The following is a 16,036-nucleotide window of genomic DNA, read 5'->3' on the forward strand; positions in this document are numbered from 1 at the left end:
CTAGGGATGGGGAGGGAGTGGGATCATTAGATCCCTTTTAATGTTATTTTCTACATAAATATTTAAAACCAGTAAGGTTTTGATAAATGACCGTTGTCTGACTTTAAAATAAGAAAAGTACTCTAGTTCCACTTTGTCATAAGTACACACACAGTTGTGGTCAAAAATATACATAAACTCATCATTTATATGAATGTCATTCTATTTTTTGCCCTTTAATGATTTCTTTGAAGTCCTGTTTTTCCAGGATGGAATGATTGTACAGCATACATCCTGAGTCAGTTTAAAAAACAAGAATTGGATGCACAGGATGAATTTATTTAGGATTTTCTCTAATCAAAACAGGGTCAAACATATAAATACGTGTCCGCTAATATTTGGTTAAACGTCCCTTTGTAAGTTACACCTCAGAGAGACATTTTTGGGTGTAGTAATTATGGCTGGATATTTGACCATCTCCTGGACAGAATTGGTAGAGTTTAAATGGGTGAGTTTCCTAGCATAGACCCGGTTTTTAAGTGTAATTCACAAATTTTCAGTAAGGTTGAGGTTAGGGTTGGGAAGACCATTCCCAAAGCTTAATATTAGCCTGCTTTATCCATTCCAAAGCCAATTTTAATAGATGGATGTAAATGGATGCAGAGGCCTGATGAACAGACTGATAACATTGTATCAAAAAAGAGGTTTTTGAAATTAAAACCAGTTAAGCATGATTTCAGAGAGAAATTTTATTTTTCCACACATAAAATGCGTTACATATACAATATGTTTTCCCTATGTTGTTCCCTGTAGATAAGATACATATGTCAGTGTTTCTTTACATAAAAATAAAATCCAGTCTTCACAATGAAACCTACAAATAAAACACATACACAACAAATTGTGGCCCTAAATCTTCCCTAAAAGAACAGTATAGATTATAAATGTGTGCTGCTTTCTAGTGTTATCCCAGCATCCTTTGCCATGGCGTAGAAATGACCTTCTTTCTCAAGCAGGTTGCTCGGCGAATCAAATTCCACTATTTTTCCAGCATCAAGCACCATTACCCTGTTGGAAAGACACACAGGATTTAATAGTAGCCCACTGAGAAAAGTCCATACTGTGTGGCTTTGGCAGCCCCAGCTCAAAAGTGAAAACTGATGTGTAAATATTTGTGCTGTCTCTGTGAACAGTTAACTCAGGGGAGATGCAAACAGACACTGGAGGGAAAGGGTACGCTCATTATTCTAAGGAATCAAAGTTTAAAGGGTTAAACAAATAGTGCTGCCTTTTATTACAAGGTTGAGGTCAGGACCAATCTGTTGTACTACTGGTTGTTCACTTTTACAATGTTCTGCTAAACTAGCAGAACTATTTAGCAGATACCCATTTAAAGATTCACTGAATCCAAGTGAAGTTACTAGTGATGTAACTTCTTGACAAATTGAGGCTAACTTTGACCTCACACATGTGGAACTTTTGTTACGTTAACTGCTGAAACACCAAAGTATAAACCAAAACAGAACAGAAATGGAAAGCAAAATAATCTAAGTAATGAAAAGAACACACAGAAGACCTACAAATGCACAGTATCAGATAGTCAGCTCAACATCTTAGCCAAAATAAAGTAACTTACAGTAAAGTAAGTTTAGGTTAAGGTAAAGTCCAAGTGTTAAAACTACTAACAGAGAGTCAGTACCCCTTGGTCTAGATCATTTGGTCAAATATTACTCTCATGTATGATTAGGGGTGGGTTTAAAAAATCGATTTCCCGATTCAAATCGATTTTATTTTGAATAATGCGATATCGATTCAGTAAATCCTGAAATCTGTTTTTTAATATAAATGTATTTTCCAGAAACGCCAGCTTAAAGCTTACAAAACTATATATCGCCATACAGCTAAACCAGCAAATGATTAAAGAGCAAAGGGTAAATGGATTCCACAAAAAGATGTAAACACAAAGCAAGATCCGACGGCACGTACATGTACATGCTGTCGGGTGCTGAAAGCCGATATCTCATAGATTCTGAAACTACATGTTTCGTCACTATCCGACCAAAATTCACTGAGCCAGCAGCAAAAGAAGACCAAATTTATGCTTCATGTTAGAAAAACATTGTCATGAATTCCAAAAATTTCATCCAAAAATGTTAAGGGAAAAGGTATAACTCACCTAGAGCTGTCCATGATACTGTGCAGGCGGTGGGCGATGGTAAGGACTGTGCAGTCTGAGAACTCTTTGCGGATGGTGTTCTGAATCAGGTTGTCTGTCTCCAGGTCAACAGCTGCAGTGGCTTCATCCAGAATTAGGATACGTGACTTTCTCAGGAGTGCTCGAGCCAGACACAGCAGCTGCCTCTGCCCAACACTGGGAAGATTGTATTAAAGCATTGATATCTTAAGAGGTTTTTTTGCAAAAGAAAAAAGTAAACCACAAATGACTCATGTGTTCAAATAAAATTAAGGTTTATGTATGTTTTGCAGAACATTACATAAAGTTTAGAATAATGAACTGTACAAAACTTATACTTATATACAACTTATACCCAGAGGCCGTATTGTTATCACCCACCTGAGGTTTTCTCCCCCCTCTGCCACTTTATGCTGTAATCCTTCCTGCAGCCCTGATACATAGCTCTTTAGATGAGAGAGCTCCAGCACTCTCCAAATCTCCTCATCGCTGAACTTGTCAAATGGATCCAGGTTCATCCTCAGTGACCCCGAGAACAAAACGGGATCCTGTGCACACGGGATTACAAATATCAGTGTACTTTTATAAATATCAAATTCTTTGACAAGGTTATTGTTTATATTTATGTGTATACCTGTGGTATAATCGTGAGTCTGTTTCTCAGGTCATGCAGGCCTATTGTAGCGATATCTACATCATCAATGAGGATGCGACCTTCAGCAGCTTCAATAATTCTAAACAGGCAGTTGGTAAGACTTGATTTCCCAGCTCCTGTGCGACCGACAATACCAATCTGAATGCAATGAGGGAAAACACATAAGATCAAAATAACAGCTGGCGCATATTTGAAAAAAAAAAAAACTACACATTTTTCTTTCTGGATATAAATCGTATTTAACAGTATAGCAATAAATAATGCAATAATAAGCAAATATACTCAGTCTGTACTTAGTTTGTAAAAGATCTTAGACATTTCCGTAATGTTATGTGTTACAGAAAGAAGCAACATTTTTCAGAGTCAGCAGATATTTTATAGTGCTTATAGTCATTACTGCTATTTGCAGTAATTCCGTGATATATATTGTTGCAATGCAGACAGTCTTTACTCATTTTTACTTTGACGTCAATATTTCAAAGTTGTCAGCATTTGAGCTTACCCTAATCAATTGGGGACTCTGTTGTCCTACTGGGAGACTTCAGTGCACACGTGGGGAATGACAGGGAGACCTGGAGGGGCGTGACTGGGAGGAACGGCCTCCCGGATCTGAACCCGAGCGGTGTTTTGTTGTTGGACTTCTGTGCAAACCACAGTTTGGCCATAATGAACACCATGTTCGAACATAAGAGTGTCCATAAGTGCATGTAGCACCAGGATGCTCTAGGCCACAGGTTGATGATTATTTTGTAATTGTATCACCAGACCTGCGACCATATGTTCTGGACACTCGAATAAAGAGAGGGGCTGAGCTGTCAGCTGATCACCACCTGATGGTGAGTTGGATCAGGTGGCAGAGGAGGACGCTGGACAAGCCTGGTGCACCTAAATGTATAGTGAGGGTGTGCTGGGATAATAATAATGTGTATGTGTTAGTCCCCCTAGGGAAATTACTCTTCTGCATTTAACCCATTCACCCAGTGAAGCAGTGGGCAGCCACCAATGCAGCACCCGGGGAGCAGTGTGTAGGGACGGTACCTTGCTCAGGGTTACCTCAGGGTAGCCGTTCAGTGGAGACGAACCCCCGACCTTCCGATCATGGGGCAACCACTCTACCTACTGAGCTATCCCAGGGAATGCCTAGCAGAGGCCCCAGTCTGCGAGATCTTCAACACACACCTCCAGCAGAGCTTCAGGACATTGAGTTCGAATGGACCATGTTCAGCACCTCCATTGCTGAAGCTGCTGCAATGAGCTGCGGCCACAGGGTGGTTGGTGCCTGTCGTGGTGCTAACCCCCGAACCAAATGGTGGACACCAGAGTTAAAGGGAGCCACCAAGCTGAAGAAGGAGTCCTATCTGGAGACGAAGGGGATGACCTGCCAATCTCTGGGGCGAGGTCACTGAGGCAGTTAAACAACTTCTTGGTGGCAGAGCCCCTGGGGTGGATGAGGTATGCCCTGAGCTCCTGAAGGCTCTAGATGTTGTAGGGCTGTCCTGGTTGACACACCTCTACAATGTTGTGTGGACATCAGGGGCGGTACCTCTGGATTGGTAGATGGTTCCCATTTTTAAGAACTATAGGGGGATCACGCTCCTCAGCCTCCCCGGGAAAGTCTATGCCAGGGTGCTGGAAAGAAGGGTCTGTCCGTTAGTCGAACCTCGGATACAGGAGGAACCATGCGGTTTTCATCTTGGTTGTGGAACACTGGACCAGTTCTTTACCCTCTCAAGGACACTTGAGTGTGCATGTGAGTTTGCCCAACCAGTCTACATTTGTTTTGTGGACGTGGAGAAGGCATTCGACCGTGTCCCTTGGAGTGTCCTGTGTGAGGTGCTCCAGGAGTATGGGAGCACCCATACTCCTGGATTGAATGGCCCATTGCTACGGGCCATTCAATCCCATAGCAAGAGCTTGGTCCAGATAGCCGGCAATGTCAGACTTGTTCTTGTTTGGTGATGGGCTCGGCCAGGGCTGCTCTTCTGTTCATAATTTTTATGGACAGGATTTTTAGGCGTAGCCAAGTGACGGAAGGCTTTCACTTGGGTGGTCTCAGAATCTCATCTCTGCTTTTTGCGGATGATGTGGTTCTGTTGGCTTCATCGGGTAATGGCCTCCAGCTCGCACTGGAACGGTTTGCAGCCGAGTGTGAAGCGGTGGGAATGAAAATCAGCACCTCCAAATCTGAGGCCATGGTCCTCAGCATTAAAGCAAAGAACCAGGAAACACTGGAGAGATTATATCTCTTGGCTGGCCTGGGAACGCCTTGGTGTTCCCCTGGATAAGCTAGAGGAGGTGGCTGGGTAGAGAGAGGTCTGGGCTTCTTTGCTTAGGCTGCTGCCCCCGCGAATTGGTCCCGGATAAGCGCAAGAAGATGGATGGATGGATGTATTGATAGCAATGCTGAATATTCCGGGGCCTAGCAAAAAAAGTTTGGGAACAACTGCCCATAGACTAGTTAAATGTTTACATACCACAGCTGATTATAATATACAGTAATACACATAATGTATAAATTAAAAGAAAAACTGATAGTTCACATTATTTTTACAGTTTAATTATATGTAATTACTGTCAACACAGACTGATCTGTGGCATCTTTCTTGAGTAATTGATTAATAGATCTAGGTCTATAAAACATTAAAAAAAAAACAACCCCAAACAATAGAATGTCTCACACTCACACACACATACCTTCTCAGTGCTGTCGATGTCACAAGTGATTCCATGCAGCACTAAATCCAATTCAGGTCTGTAACGGACTTTGTAGTTCTCAAATTGCACTCTTCCTGCCTCTGGCCACATCTGTGGAGGTCGAGTGTCAGCTACCCAGTCAGCCTGTACCAAAAAAACAAAAGCAGAACACATGTGTTATAAAGTACAAAAGCTATCAAATTGAGCTAAGATAGATCTTTTATATGTTGTGCATTAATATTCAAACCAAGATAGATAGGAAACAAAATTATACAGACACCATACATACAGACATGCATGCATACACCACTAAAATAAAGAAGAAAAAAAAAACTTAAAAAGATGTCACGCTTGGTAAAAAATTAAATAGCTCAAATGAAAATATGCAACCAAGATTAACAATTAAGGCCCAGTGTACACGTGCAATGTTATATTCGAACTCAGATTAAATTCAGTATGAACGGCATGATGGGACGTGCTAATCAGTGGAGCTCTGGTGCCATTATGAATAAACAACCCAACTCAAATATAACAGGTGGAGTTCAAACATGTGAAATCAAATGTCAGTGAAACATAAAATGAAATTGTTGCATCAAAATCTTGTTTGTTTGACAGTTATCTGAACAATTATCGGTAGTATGTTAAGAAACAGTGGAGAAACAGCAGCTGGGAATAAAAGTATTATCACTGTACAGTTGGCTAACATTGCAGTTGATGTCACACCCAAGCTTATTAGATTCCTGTTGAACTGTCACAGTTACAATAAACTCACAGCCTGTAGAAATCTTAAAATTCATGTCCTATTTAAGAAAACAGTAGATTTTGATTTAACCAAAGTATAAATAATGTCGTATGGCAGCATGGTAGTTAGCACCCACACACCCTATGGTAGCTGGGATAGGCTCCAGCATCCCCGTGACTCAGATAGACTGAAGAGAATGGATGGATGGATAAATAATGTCTTGCTCACAAAGTATTTCTACGTGCCTCGTTCTTAAGGTGAGTGTATTCGTTCACTCTCTCCACAGCTACAATATTGGTCTCCAGCTCTGAGGTCATCCTCACCAGCCAGTTGAGGGTCTCGGTTACCTGCACAACCCCAACCGGAGAGAGGTCTGTGTTTACATTATTCCTGCATTTTAGTATTACCGCATACATAAACACTGATGAAATAGGGTTAAAGTGTTTTTGTGACTGACACTAAGGGCATATGATACAGATAGGCCAACCACATTACTGTCAATAGAATCTCTGGAAATGACAGCAAACAGAGCAGCAAAAAACACCACCAGGTTTCCAACAAACTCCAGACGTATGGCCAGCCATCTGTCAAGAAAACAAACCCCACAAATATGCACACAAACAAATTTTAGGGTCTCATCATTTAGCATCACATGCTTATCTGTGTTTGCAGGTACACTGTTCAATGTCTGACCTGTCAGACATGATCCGCAGGTAGATACTTTTGAGGTTTTCATCTATAGTTACTTCATTGTGTTTAAGAAACCTTTCTTGATGCTTGTAGGCTCTTATCACTGACAGGCCGGACACCGTCTCACCAAAGTGAGAGTATATCGGTGAGCGAGACACCGAGTCCAGCCGGCGCAGCTGTCTTGAAGTGGCAATATAAAAGCGCTGGGTGTAGAGAGAAAGACAAAACAAAATCAGTTTGCATTTCATATTATAGGAAAGTTAGGGTAGCTTTTTTACATATATTCTTTACCTTGTTTAGCTTACCTGTACAAAGAAATAGATTAGAGCCAGAGGAATGATAACTATGGCAAAGAAAGGAGTTGCCAGGCAGATGACAAATATTGTTCCCAGTACAACCAGCAGACACTGAAGGCAGGCGCGCAAGTTAGTAGGAATGGCCTCATCTATGGTAAAAATGTCCTTTAGGATAATATTTGGAGAGTTAGTACTTATTTAAGTCAAACGTCAATTTTATTTATAATGCACATGTAAAAACATAAAAAGTACATAATTAGCAAAATTCTAAGTGTAAATAATACTAGAAGAATGAAGTCGAGTATTATAAAAGCTAAAGATCATATTGGAGAAAATGTCAATGATAAGTCATGGATGTTCATCAGTGACTAAACACTTTTAAAGTTTTGAGTTGTTCCTGAGATTAGAGCTGTTCCAAAAAATACAGTCTTACTGTCGTGGTCCTGGGTCATGTGACCCAGCATTTTGTGTTTATTATTATTATTATTATTATTATTATTATTATTATTATTATTATTATTATTATGTATTCTGTTTGTGGTTTCGGGTTCTGTTCTTCCTCTGTTTAGTGTTTAGTCGTCCCTGCTCGTGTGTTCCCTCTGTTCTTCGTCTGCACCTTGTCTCTGAGACCAGTCTGTGTATTTCCTGTTTTACTGTGAAAGTCCGTGTCTGATGTCAGTGTGTTCAGTTTTGCACCCTCCCTGTTTTGTCATGTTAACTAGGTTCAGTTGTGTCTCCCTCCTGTGTGTAGTTTCCCTGTTTCTCTCTGTAGTGTGTGTCCTCTCGTGCGCGTCGCTGGTCTGTCTGTGTTGTCTCCCTGAGTCACTTTGTGTTACCTCCGTGCGTTTCCCCCTGCATGTCCTTCTGTGGATTAAGGTTTCAGGTTTGTTTTACTAGCTTCCCCAGTTTAGGTTTCCTTTAGGTTCTGCACATGCCATCGCCACTTCTGTTTGTATCCTCTCTGTGTAAATAAAGCTCACTCGCATCCAAGCTAGTGCCAGCGTTTGGGTCCTCTCTCACAAACTCCACATGGCTTGGCCCGCTAGCCGTGGCACTTACAGCCATTCTAACGACTTAATAATTTAATGATTAATTATTAGTCCATTAAGACCCTTTTGTTGGTATAAGCAGGATGTGAGGATACAAGAGAAATTAGCTCCTTCTTCCCTTTTTCTACAAGTGGCTGAATTTAGTAGCCGCAGCTAACAGAGACAACAGATCTACACACATATTACAGTATTGGGGCAAATAGGTTGATTTGGTACTGTGTAAATAAAATTGAAATGAATTGAACAGTATATTGATTTATTTAATATATTGTGTTTAAACACCACTCTGCATTTAATTATTATTAATCTCTGGCTCTCTTCTACAGTGTGTCTTTGTCTCGCCTCCCTTCTTTCACTCTCAAATGGTCACGGCAGATGGCGTCTCTGAGTCTAGTCATGCCAGAGGTTTCTTCCTGTTAAAAGGAAGTTTTTCATTCCAACTGTCGCCAAGTACTGACTCATAGCGAGTCATCTGATTGTTTGAGGGTTTTTTCTCTTACCCTTTAGTAAATGGTAAATGGCCTGTATTTGTATAGCGTGTGTCAGCACTAGATAAAATTGAACTGAACTATACACTTGAGGAGGTAATTGGGAAGAAAGCCTCTTTAAAGAACGACGTAAGGAGAGAACAATTTTAAGAATATTTAGGATTGTATTAAAAAATGTGAGATAAAGTGGGAAAAATTAAATAATACAAGTGGATATACAACTTGCAGCAAACAGAAAGAAAGCCTTTTTTTAAATTTAATGTTTAGTTTTTTAATTTTTAGCACTGTTATTTTAGAAATGATACAAACTATAACTAGTTTGTATTTGTAAACATACAAGCCACAAGAAGATAAAATAAATATTGAAAACTATGAAAAGAATCCTTAAAAAGTGAACTACAAGACCCTACTTTTGCAAAGCGGTTGATCACTCTTCCAATAGGTGTAGTGTCAAAGAAAACCATAGGAACTCGCAGGATGTTGTTAAGAAGTCGTGAATGCAAGATACGAGCTGCATCAATGGAAGCATTGGCTAGGAGCAGTGTGCCAAGGAACAGAAAGAGACCTGCAATAAAAACAAGAAAGTTTCTAAATAATAGAACTACATTTTTGACAAAGACAAATCCACCGTGAACAGAACCTTGAACTTACAGTAACACTCAGGTGTGCTTTTTCCTGCCTACTGATATAGAATGGCTGCTATTATTATTATTATTGCAAAAGAATATTTATTTTCGAAAATGCTAATTGTCATTAGGAATCTTGTTAATTGGAGACCAGAGCAGGTTTGGATGTTCACAAATTCTTAATGACAAAGTTTAGCTTGTATGAAATTCAGAGTTGCAGGGGCTGGAGCCTGTCTCTGCTGCCACAGGGAAAGAGGGAAGGTACAAGCTGGACAAATCGACAGTCTGTCGCAGGGCTATACTGACAAATCAAATAGTATTTCACTTTTTTCATATTCAATTTTTATTCTTATAAAAAAAATAGTTCAATCAGTAATATATGTACTGCATGTAAAGCTGAGCTCAAGATGAACCAAGGTCCAAATTGCCAGTCTTTTTACAATATAAAGCAGCTGGAATAAAACGTATCACTCTGACATTGTAATTGGTCACCCATTCACAATATGAAAGAGCAGCCAGCACTATTTCATTGTTATCTGTACAAGCATTGGCAATTCAATAATAATTTCAATAATTTCCCAAAGTATGTTGATATCAACTATTCTTCCATTAGATTTTTATTTATATTAAAATGAAATATGCTGTATGTGAAATGTACACACTTTTTGTGATTTTAATATCATATGAAAAGAAAAAACATATTTGAACGTTGCAAATAAAATACTGTTAAAGAACAAATAAATAACAAATGTCTTCTTTGTACTCCTCTCTACTTTTATACTCATCTCCACCCTCTACATCAGCCCCATCACTCGCCCAGACCGAACAGCTCTGAAGCATCCTCCTTATTTTTTGTTTTGTTTTGTTTTTGATTGATTAGTTTAGTTTTATTACACTTTTTTTTAATTACACTAGGTAGTTTAGCTTGAGAAGATTCAGTTCAGCTTAACAGAATTCTGTATATCAATAAATTCCTCCTAATTATTGACATAAGAAATTATAGGTGCCTATGCACTTTGCAGCATGGGTACCTGTGACAAAGGACCTAACGCACACAGTGCACAAGTTCTCTAGTACAATAAAAAGACTGGATGTTTAGGTTGTCTACAAACCGCTCTAAAAATGAGTGGATCCTAAATAACAGAGTACGGAATTTTCCTGTCTTTAAGACACACAGTTCCTTAACGTTAACTTGCACGAACCTGAAAATATTTGCAAATGCAAAAGGAATGACTGTTCAGTTACCCTGAGCCACTCCAAGAGCTCCGAACACTCCCACCCTTGTGTCCCTCTTCCAGGAAGGGTATGTCATGTTGTAGTACTCCACAGAATCACCGGTCCAGTCACTCAGCCACAAATTTTGACCAATCAAAGCAGCGTTCTGGGTGAAGTAACTGAGGAAAACCATGGCAGAATATCCCCAGCCCATGGCTCGCAGGTACTGCAGGAACACTGCAAGCTTCACCTGGAAATCAGCGGGAGACGGCACTCAGGAAACAGGCTATCATTTGTTGTAATCTTGTGCTATTTGTGTCATTACTTAGGCAGAGAAAAAACATTATATTACTTGTCCTGTTTCCATAGTTTCCTTCTCTATAAGCTTCTGGCCTTTCTGTGGTTCATAAGCATTTGCAGATTTTTTAATGGAAGTATTTCTTCTTAATCTGACACTAAAAAAAAATTGAGGAAAAAATGAAATGGACATTCTGCTAAAGATGGTGTTTGAGACAAGCTGTTTCCCTGGTTTCATCTATAACTTTAACAAGCTCGAACCTGCCATTGCGCTGGCTGCGGCGGATGCTGTTTTCTCGCTTCAGTGTAAGAGAAACAGTGTCCTCTAAAGGACCGTCAGGTTGGGCATTGTCTCCATCTGGGATGAGCTCAAAGTCTTCTGCGTCCTGGCCCTCACCTAAAATAACAATATACATGGTGTTTTACATATGGCAGTAATTTATGGCACTTGGGTCAATATGTGAACAACATCAACACAAAGTATCCATAAAAGATGACAAAAAGAAATTTAATTCATTCATATTTGTGATGTATAATTTTAGCATAGGTTTTGGTTGTACAGCAAAGAAAAACATGTGATGTGTGCAGATTATATTCCTAATATACTAAGAAAAGGTTGTAATCACCTGTTTCTGAATTTCTCTGATTGCTCTGCTCTTTGGCATATGTGTCGAGAAACTTAGAAAAAGCTCCTCCACTGGCACGAAGGTTTTCATAGGATCCAACTTCAGAAATGACTCCATTCTCCAAAACCACAATTTCATCCACGTATGGCAGGAAGCTTATGCCATGAGTCACCAGGATACGAGTCTGTATGGTCAGAGATATATGAGACTCAGGTTTGAATTCACCAATCAAATAGGGTTAGATAGGATTTACAACAACATTGTTAAGTATTAAAGAAAAAGAAAGAAAAAAACATAAATTGTGTTTAAATATGTTTATAAATTGTATTTATCAAAAAGAGAATATGTTTCAGTTCACAGACTGAATTAACAATAATTGGTTTAATCATTTAAAAAGCATTTATAAAGCCAAACCTTTTCTAATTTGTAATTCCATTTCTGAGTGGCTTTCATTCCTAACCTTTCATTATTAGCTATTCAGTTATCTTGGTCATTTAGTGTGATATTTAGGCTATTCATGTAACCTTTACGTAATGCTCTGGTCCTGGGTAAAATGAGGTAAAATACTATAAATTAGACACCATGTTTTCTAAGCAAGTAACAGCTGGACTATCCTGTGCAGATAGTATTTCATATCAAGATTCCTCAGAAGAAATTAAATGGGAAATGGGCGAGTTTTTTTCACTTTAAATACTGATTTCTATTTAAAATATTAATTTTAAAGTGAAATGTTTAGCATATGTTGTTAAGTACAAACCTTGTTTTTAAGTATTCCATTGGGTCCAATAACTTTTTCAAACAGATGCTTTCCTACATGGGAGTCCACAGCAGACAAAGGGTCATCTAATAGATAAATATCAGCCTGACTGTAGACTGCTCTGGCTAAGCTCACACGTTGCTTTTGACCCCCTGAGAGATTGATACCCTGAAAAGAGAAGAAAGGAGGGGAAAAGAGATACCGGGATTCTATCTAATGCACGGAAGCCTTTCTTATATAATTAGAAAAGCTCTTCTGTTTTGTTACTTTTTTGTCATGTATTTAAGAAACAAATATTTTACATGTGTTTACAATAAACATCATACACAGTATTTGCATACAGGAAAAATACAGTATTTCCGTGAATCTGCCTTATCGTGGTGGAGGGGTTTGTGTGTCCCAGGGATCCCAGGGGCTATGCTGTCTGGGGGCTGTTGCCCCCTGGTAGGGTCTCCCGTGGCAAATTGGTCCTGGGTGAGGGACCAGACAAAGAGCGATTCAGAAGACCCTTATGAGAAAAACATTGAGGGAACAGCTCAACCTGCCCGGGATGGGGTTACCGGGGCCCCGCCCTGGAGCCAGGCCCAGGGAGAGTGCCCGAGGGTGAGCGTCTGGTGGCCGGGCCCCATGGACTAATGGGGCCCGGCCGGGCACAGCCCGAAAAGGGGACATGGGCCCATCCTCCCGCAGGCCCACCACCCGCAGGAGGCACCGTAGGGGTCGGATGCATTGTGTGGCCAGGAGCGGAGGCCTGGGCGGCGGCCAGGAGCAGAGGCCCTGGCGGACTGATCCCCAGCTACCAAGACTGGCAATTGGGAAATGGAATGTCACCTCTCTGGTGGGGAAGGAGCCTGAGTTAGTGCGTGAAGTTGAGAGGTACCGGCTAGATATAGTCAGGCTCACCTCTACGATTGGCTTGGGCTCTGGAATCAGTCTCCTGGAGAGGGGCTGGACTCTGTCTCAGTCTGGAGTTGCCCCTGGTGAGAGGCGGCGGGCTGGGGTGGGCATTCTAATATCCTCTCGGCTTGCTGGCGGTACGTTGGGGTTCTTCCCGGTGGATGAGAGGGTTTGTTCCCTGTGCCTTAGGGTCAGAGAACGGGTCCTGACTGTCATCTGCGCTTATGCGCCGAGTGGCAGTTCAGAGTACCCAGCCTTCTTAGAGTCCCTGGGTGGGGTGCTGGAAGGTGCTCCACCTGGAGACTCTGTTGTCCTACTGGGAGACTTCAATGCTCACGTGGGTAATGACAGCGTGACCTGGAGGGGTGTGATTGGGAGGAACGGCCTCCCTAATCTGAACCCGAGCGGTGTTTTGTTATTGGACTTCTGTGCAAATCACAGTTTGACCATAATGAACACCTTGTTCGAACATAAGAGTGTCCATAAGTGCACGTGGCACCAGGATGCTCTAGGCCGCAGGTCGATGATCGATTTTGTAATCGTATCACCAGGCCTGCGACCATATGTTCTGGACACTCGGGTAAAGAGAGGGGCTGAGCTGTCAGCTGATCACCACCTGCTGGTGAGTTGGATCAGGTGGCGGGGGAGGATGCTGGACAGACCCGGTGCACCTAAACGTGTAGTGAGGGTGTGCTGGGAACGCCTAGCAGAGGCCCCAGTCTGCGAGATCTTCAATGCACACCTCTGGCAGAGCTTCAACAGCATACCGAGGGAAACTGGGGACATTGAGTCCGAATGGACCATGTTCAGCATCTCCACTGCCGAAGCTGCTGCATTGAGCTGCGGCCGCAAGGTGGTTGGTGCCTGTCGTGGTGGTAATCCCCGAACCAAATGGTGGACACCAGAGGTGAAGGAGTCACCAGGGTGAAGAAGGAGTCCTATCGGGCTTGGTTAGCCTGTGGGACTTCGGAGGCAGCTGACAGGTACCGACAGGCCAAGGGGAATGCGGCTCAGGCAGTGGCTGAAGCAAAAACTCGGGTGTGGGAGGAGTTCAGAGAGGCCATGGAAAAAGACTTTCGGACTGCCTCGAAGAGATTCTGGCAAACCGTCAGGCGTCTCAGGAGGGGAAAGAGGTGCTCTACCTGCACTGTGTATAGTGCTGGCGGAGTGCTGCTGACTTCGACTGAGAAAATTGTCGGGCGGTGGAAGGAATACTTCGAGGACCTCCTTAATCCCACTGACACGTCTTCCGAGGAGGAAGCAGAGTCTGGGGATGAGGGGGATGACCCGCCAATTTCCGGGGGCGAGGTCACTGAGACAGTTAAAGAACTCCTTGGTGGCAGAGCCCCTGGTGTGGATGAGGTCCACCCCGAGTTCCTGAAGGCTCTGGTTGACATGCCTCTACAATGTTGCGTGGAGATCAGGGCCAGTACACCTGGACTGGCAGACCAGGGTGTTGGTCCCCATCTTTAAGAAGGGGGACCGGAGGGTGTGTTCCAACTACAGGGGGATCACACTCCTCAGCCTCCCTGGGAAAGTCTATGCTAGGGTGCTGGAAAGGAAAGTTCGGCCGCTAGTCGAACCTCGGATACAGGAGGAACAATGTGGTTTTCGTCCTGGTCGCAGAACACTGGACCAGCTCTCTATCCTCTCAAGGATACTTGAGGGCGCATGGGAGTTTGCCCAACCAGTCTAAATGTGCTTTGTGGACTTGGAGAAGGCATTCGACCGTGTCCCTCGAGGTGTCCTGTGGGAGGTGCTGCGGGAGTATGGGGTGTCTGGCTATGGGCCATTCGATCCCTATACAACCGTTGCAAGAGCTTGGGTCGCATTGCCGGCAATAAATCGGACTCATTCCCAGTGGGTGATGGGCTCCGCCAGGGCTGCCCTTTGTCACCGATTCTGTTCATAATTTTTATGGACAGGATTTCTAGGTGCAGCCAAGTGGCGGAGGGCTTTCACTTCAGTGGCCTCAGAATCTCATCTCTGCTTTTCGCGGATGATCTGGTTCTATTGGCTTCATCGGGTGATGGCCTCCAGCTCGCACTGGAACGGTTCGCAGCCGAGTGTGAAGCAGCGGGAATGAGGATCAGCACCTCCAAATTTGAGGCCATGGTTCTCAGCCGGAAAAGGGTGGAGTGCCCACTCCGGGTTGGGGATGAGTTCCTGCCCCAAGCGGAGGAGTTCAAGTATCTCGGGGTCTTGTTCGCAGCCGGAGATCGACAGACGGATTGGTGCTCGATGCGGACACTGCACCGGTCTGTCATGGTAAAGAGGGAGCTGAGTGTAAAAGCGAAGCTCTCAATTTACCGGTCGATCTACGTCCCTACCCTCACCTATGGCCACGAGCTGTGGGTAGTGACCGAAAGAACGAGACTGCGGATACAAGCGGCGGAAATGAGCTTCCTCTGAAGGGTGGCTGGCCTCTCCCTTAGAGATAGGGTGAGAATTTCAGCCATCCGGGAGGGGCTCAGAGTAGAGCCGCTGCTTCTCCACATAGAAAGGAGCCAGCTGAGGTGGTTCGGGCATCTGACAAGGATGCCTCCTGGGTGAGGTGTTCCGGGCATGTCCCACCGGGAGGAGGCCCCGGGGCAGACCCAGGACATGCTGGAGAGATTATATCTCTCGGCTGGCCTGGGAACGCCTTGGTGTTCCCCCGGATAAGCTGGAGGAGGTGGCTGGGGAGAGGGAGGTCTGGGCTTCTCTGCTTAGGCTGCTGCCCCCGTGACCCGGCCCCGGATAAAGCGGAAGAAGATGGATGCATGGATGGATGGATGGATGCATGGATGGATGGAAAAATATTTGTGTAACCTAAAACCTGAACCATTTAA

General features: G+C 43.0%; 1 protein-coding gene across 2 annotated transcripts in view; it reads right to left on the bottom strand.

The window, feature by feature from the left end:
* Positions 1-917: 917 nt before the first annotated feature.
* The window catches only part of LOC134639829 (ATP-binding cassette sub-family C member 2-like), a 45,978-nt gene continuing 30,859 nt past the window's right edge, over positions 918-16,036 (bottom strand). The window contains exons 18-32 of one of the 2 annotated variants that reach the window (XM_063491280.1): positions 12,309-12,476; positions 11,552-11,735; positions 11,181-11,322; positions 10,981-11,083; positions 10,659-10,878; positions 9,198-9,352; positions 7,260-7,415; positions 6,958-7,157; positions 6,722-6,848; positions 6,510-6,611; positions 5,523-5,666; positions 2,808-2,966; positions 2,555-2,721; positions 2,156-2,350; positions 918-1,047 (exon numbers count right to left, since the gene is read on the bottom strand). In XM_063491280.1, coding sequence (XP_063347350.1) covers positions 918-1,047; positions 2,156-2,350; positions 2,555-2,721; positions 2,808-2,966; positions 5,523-5,666; positions 6,510-6,611; positions 6,722-6,848; positions 6,958-7,157; positions 7,260-7,415; positions 9,198-9,352; positions 10,659-10,878; positions 10,981-11,083; positions 11,181-11,322; positions 11,552-11,735; positions 12,309-12,476 — 2,352 coding nt within the window. Of the gene's footprint in view, positions 1,048-2,155; positions 2,351-2,554; positions 2,722-2,807; positions 2,967-5,522; positions 5,667-6,509; positions 6,612-6,721; positions 6,849-6,957; positions 7,158-7,259; positions 7,416-9,197; positions 9,353-10,658; positions 10,879-10,980; positions 11,084-11,180; positions 11,323-11,531; positions 11,736-12,308; positions 12,477-16,036 lie in introns of both variants that reach the window. The other variant, XM_063491279.1, reaches the window with a different exon arrangement.

The sequence above is a fragment of the Pelmatolapia mariae genome, linkage group LG13, assembly GCF_036321145.2.
Source record: "Pelmatolapia mariae isolate MD_Pm_ZW linkage group LG13, Pm_UMD_F_2, whole genome shotgun sequence".
NCBI classification, from domain to species: domain Eukaryota; kingdom Metazoa; phylum Chordata; class Actinopteri; order Cichliformes; family Cichlidae; genus Pelmatolapia; species Pelmatolapia mariae.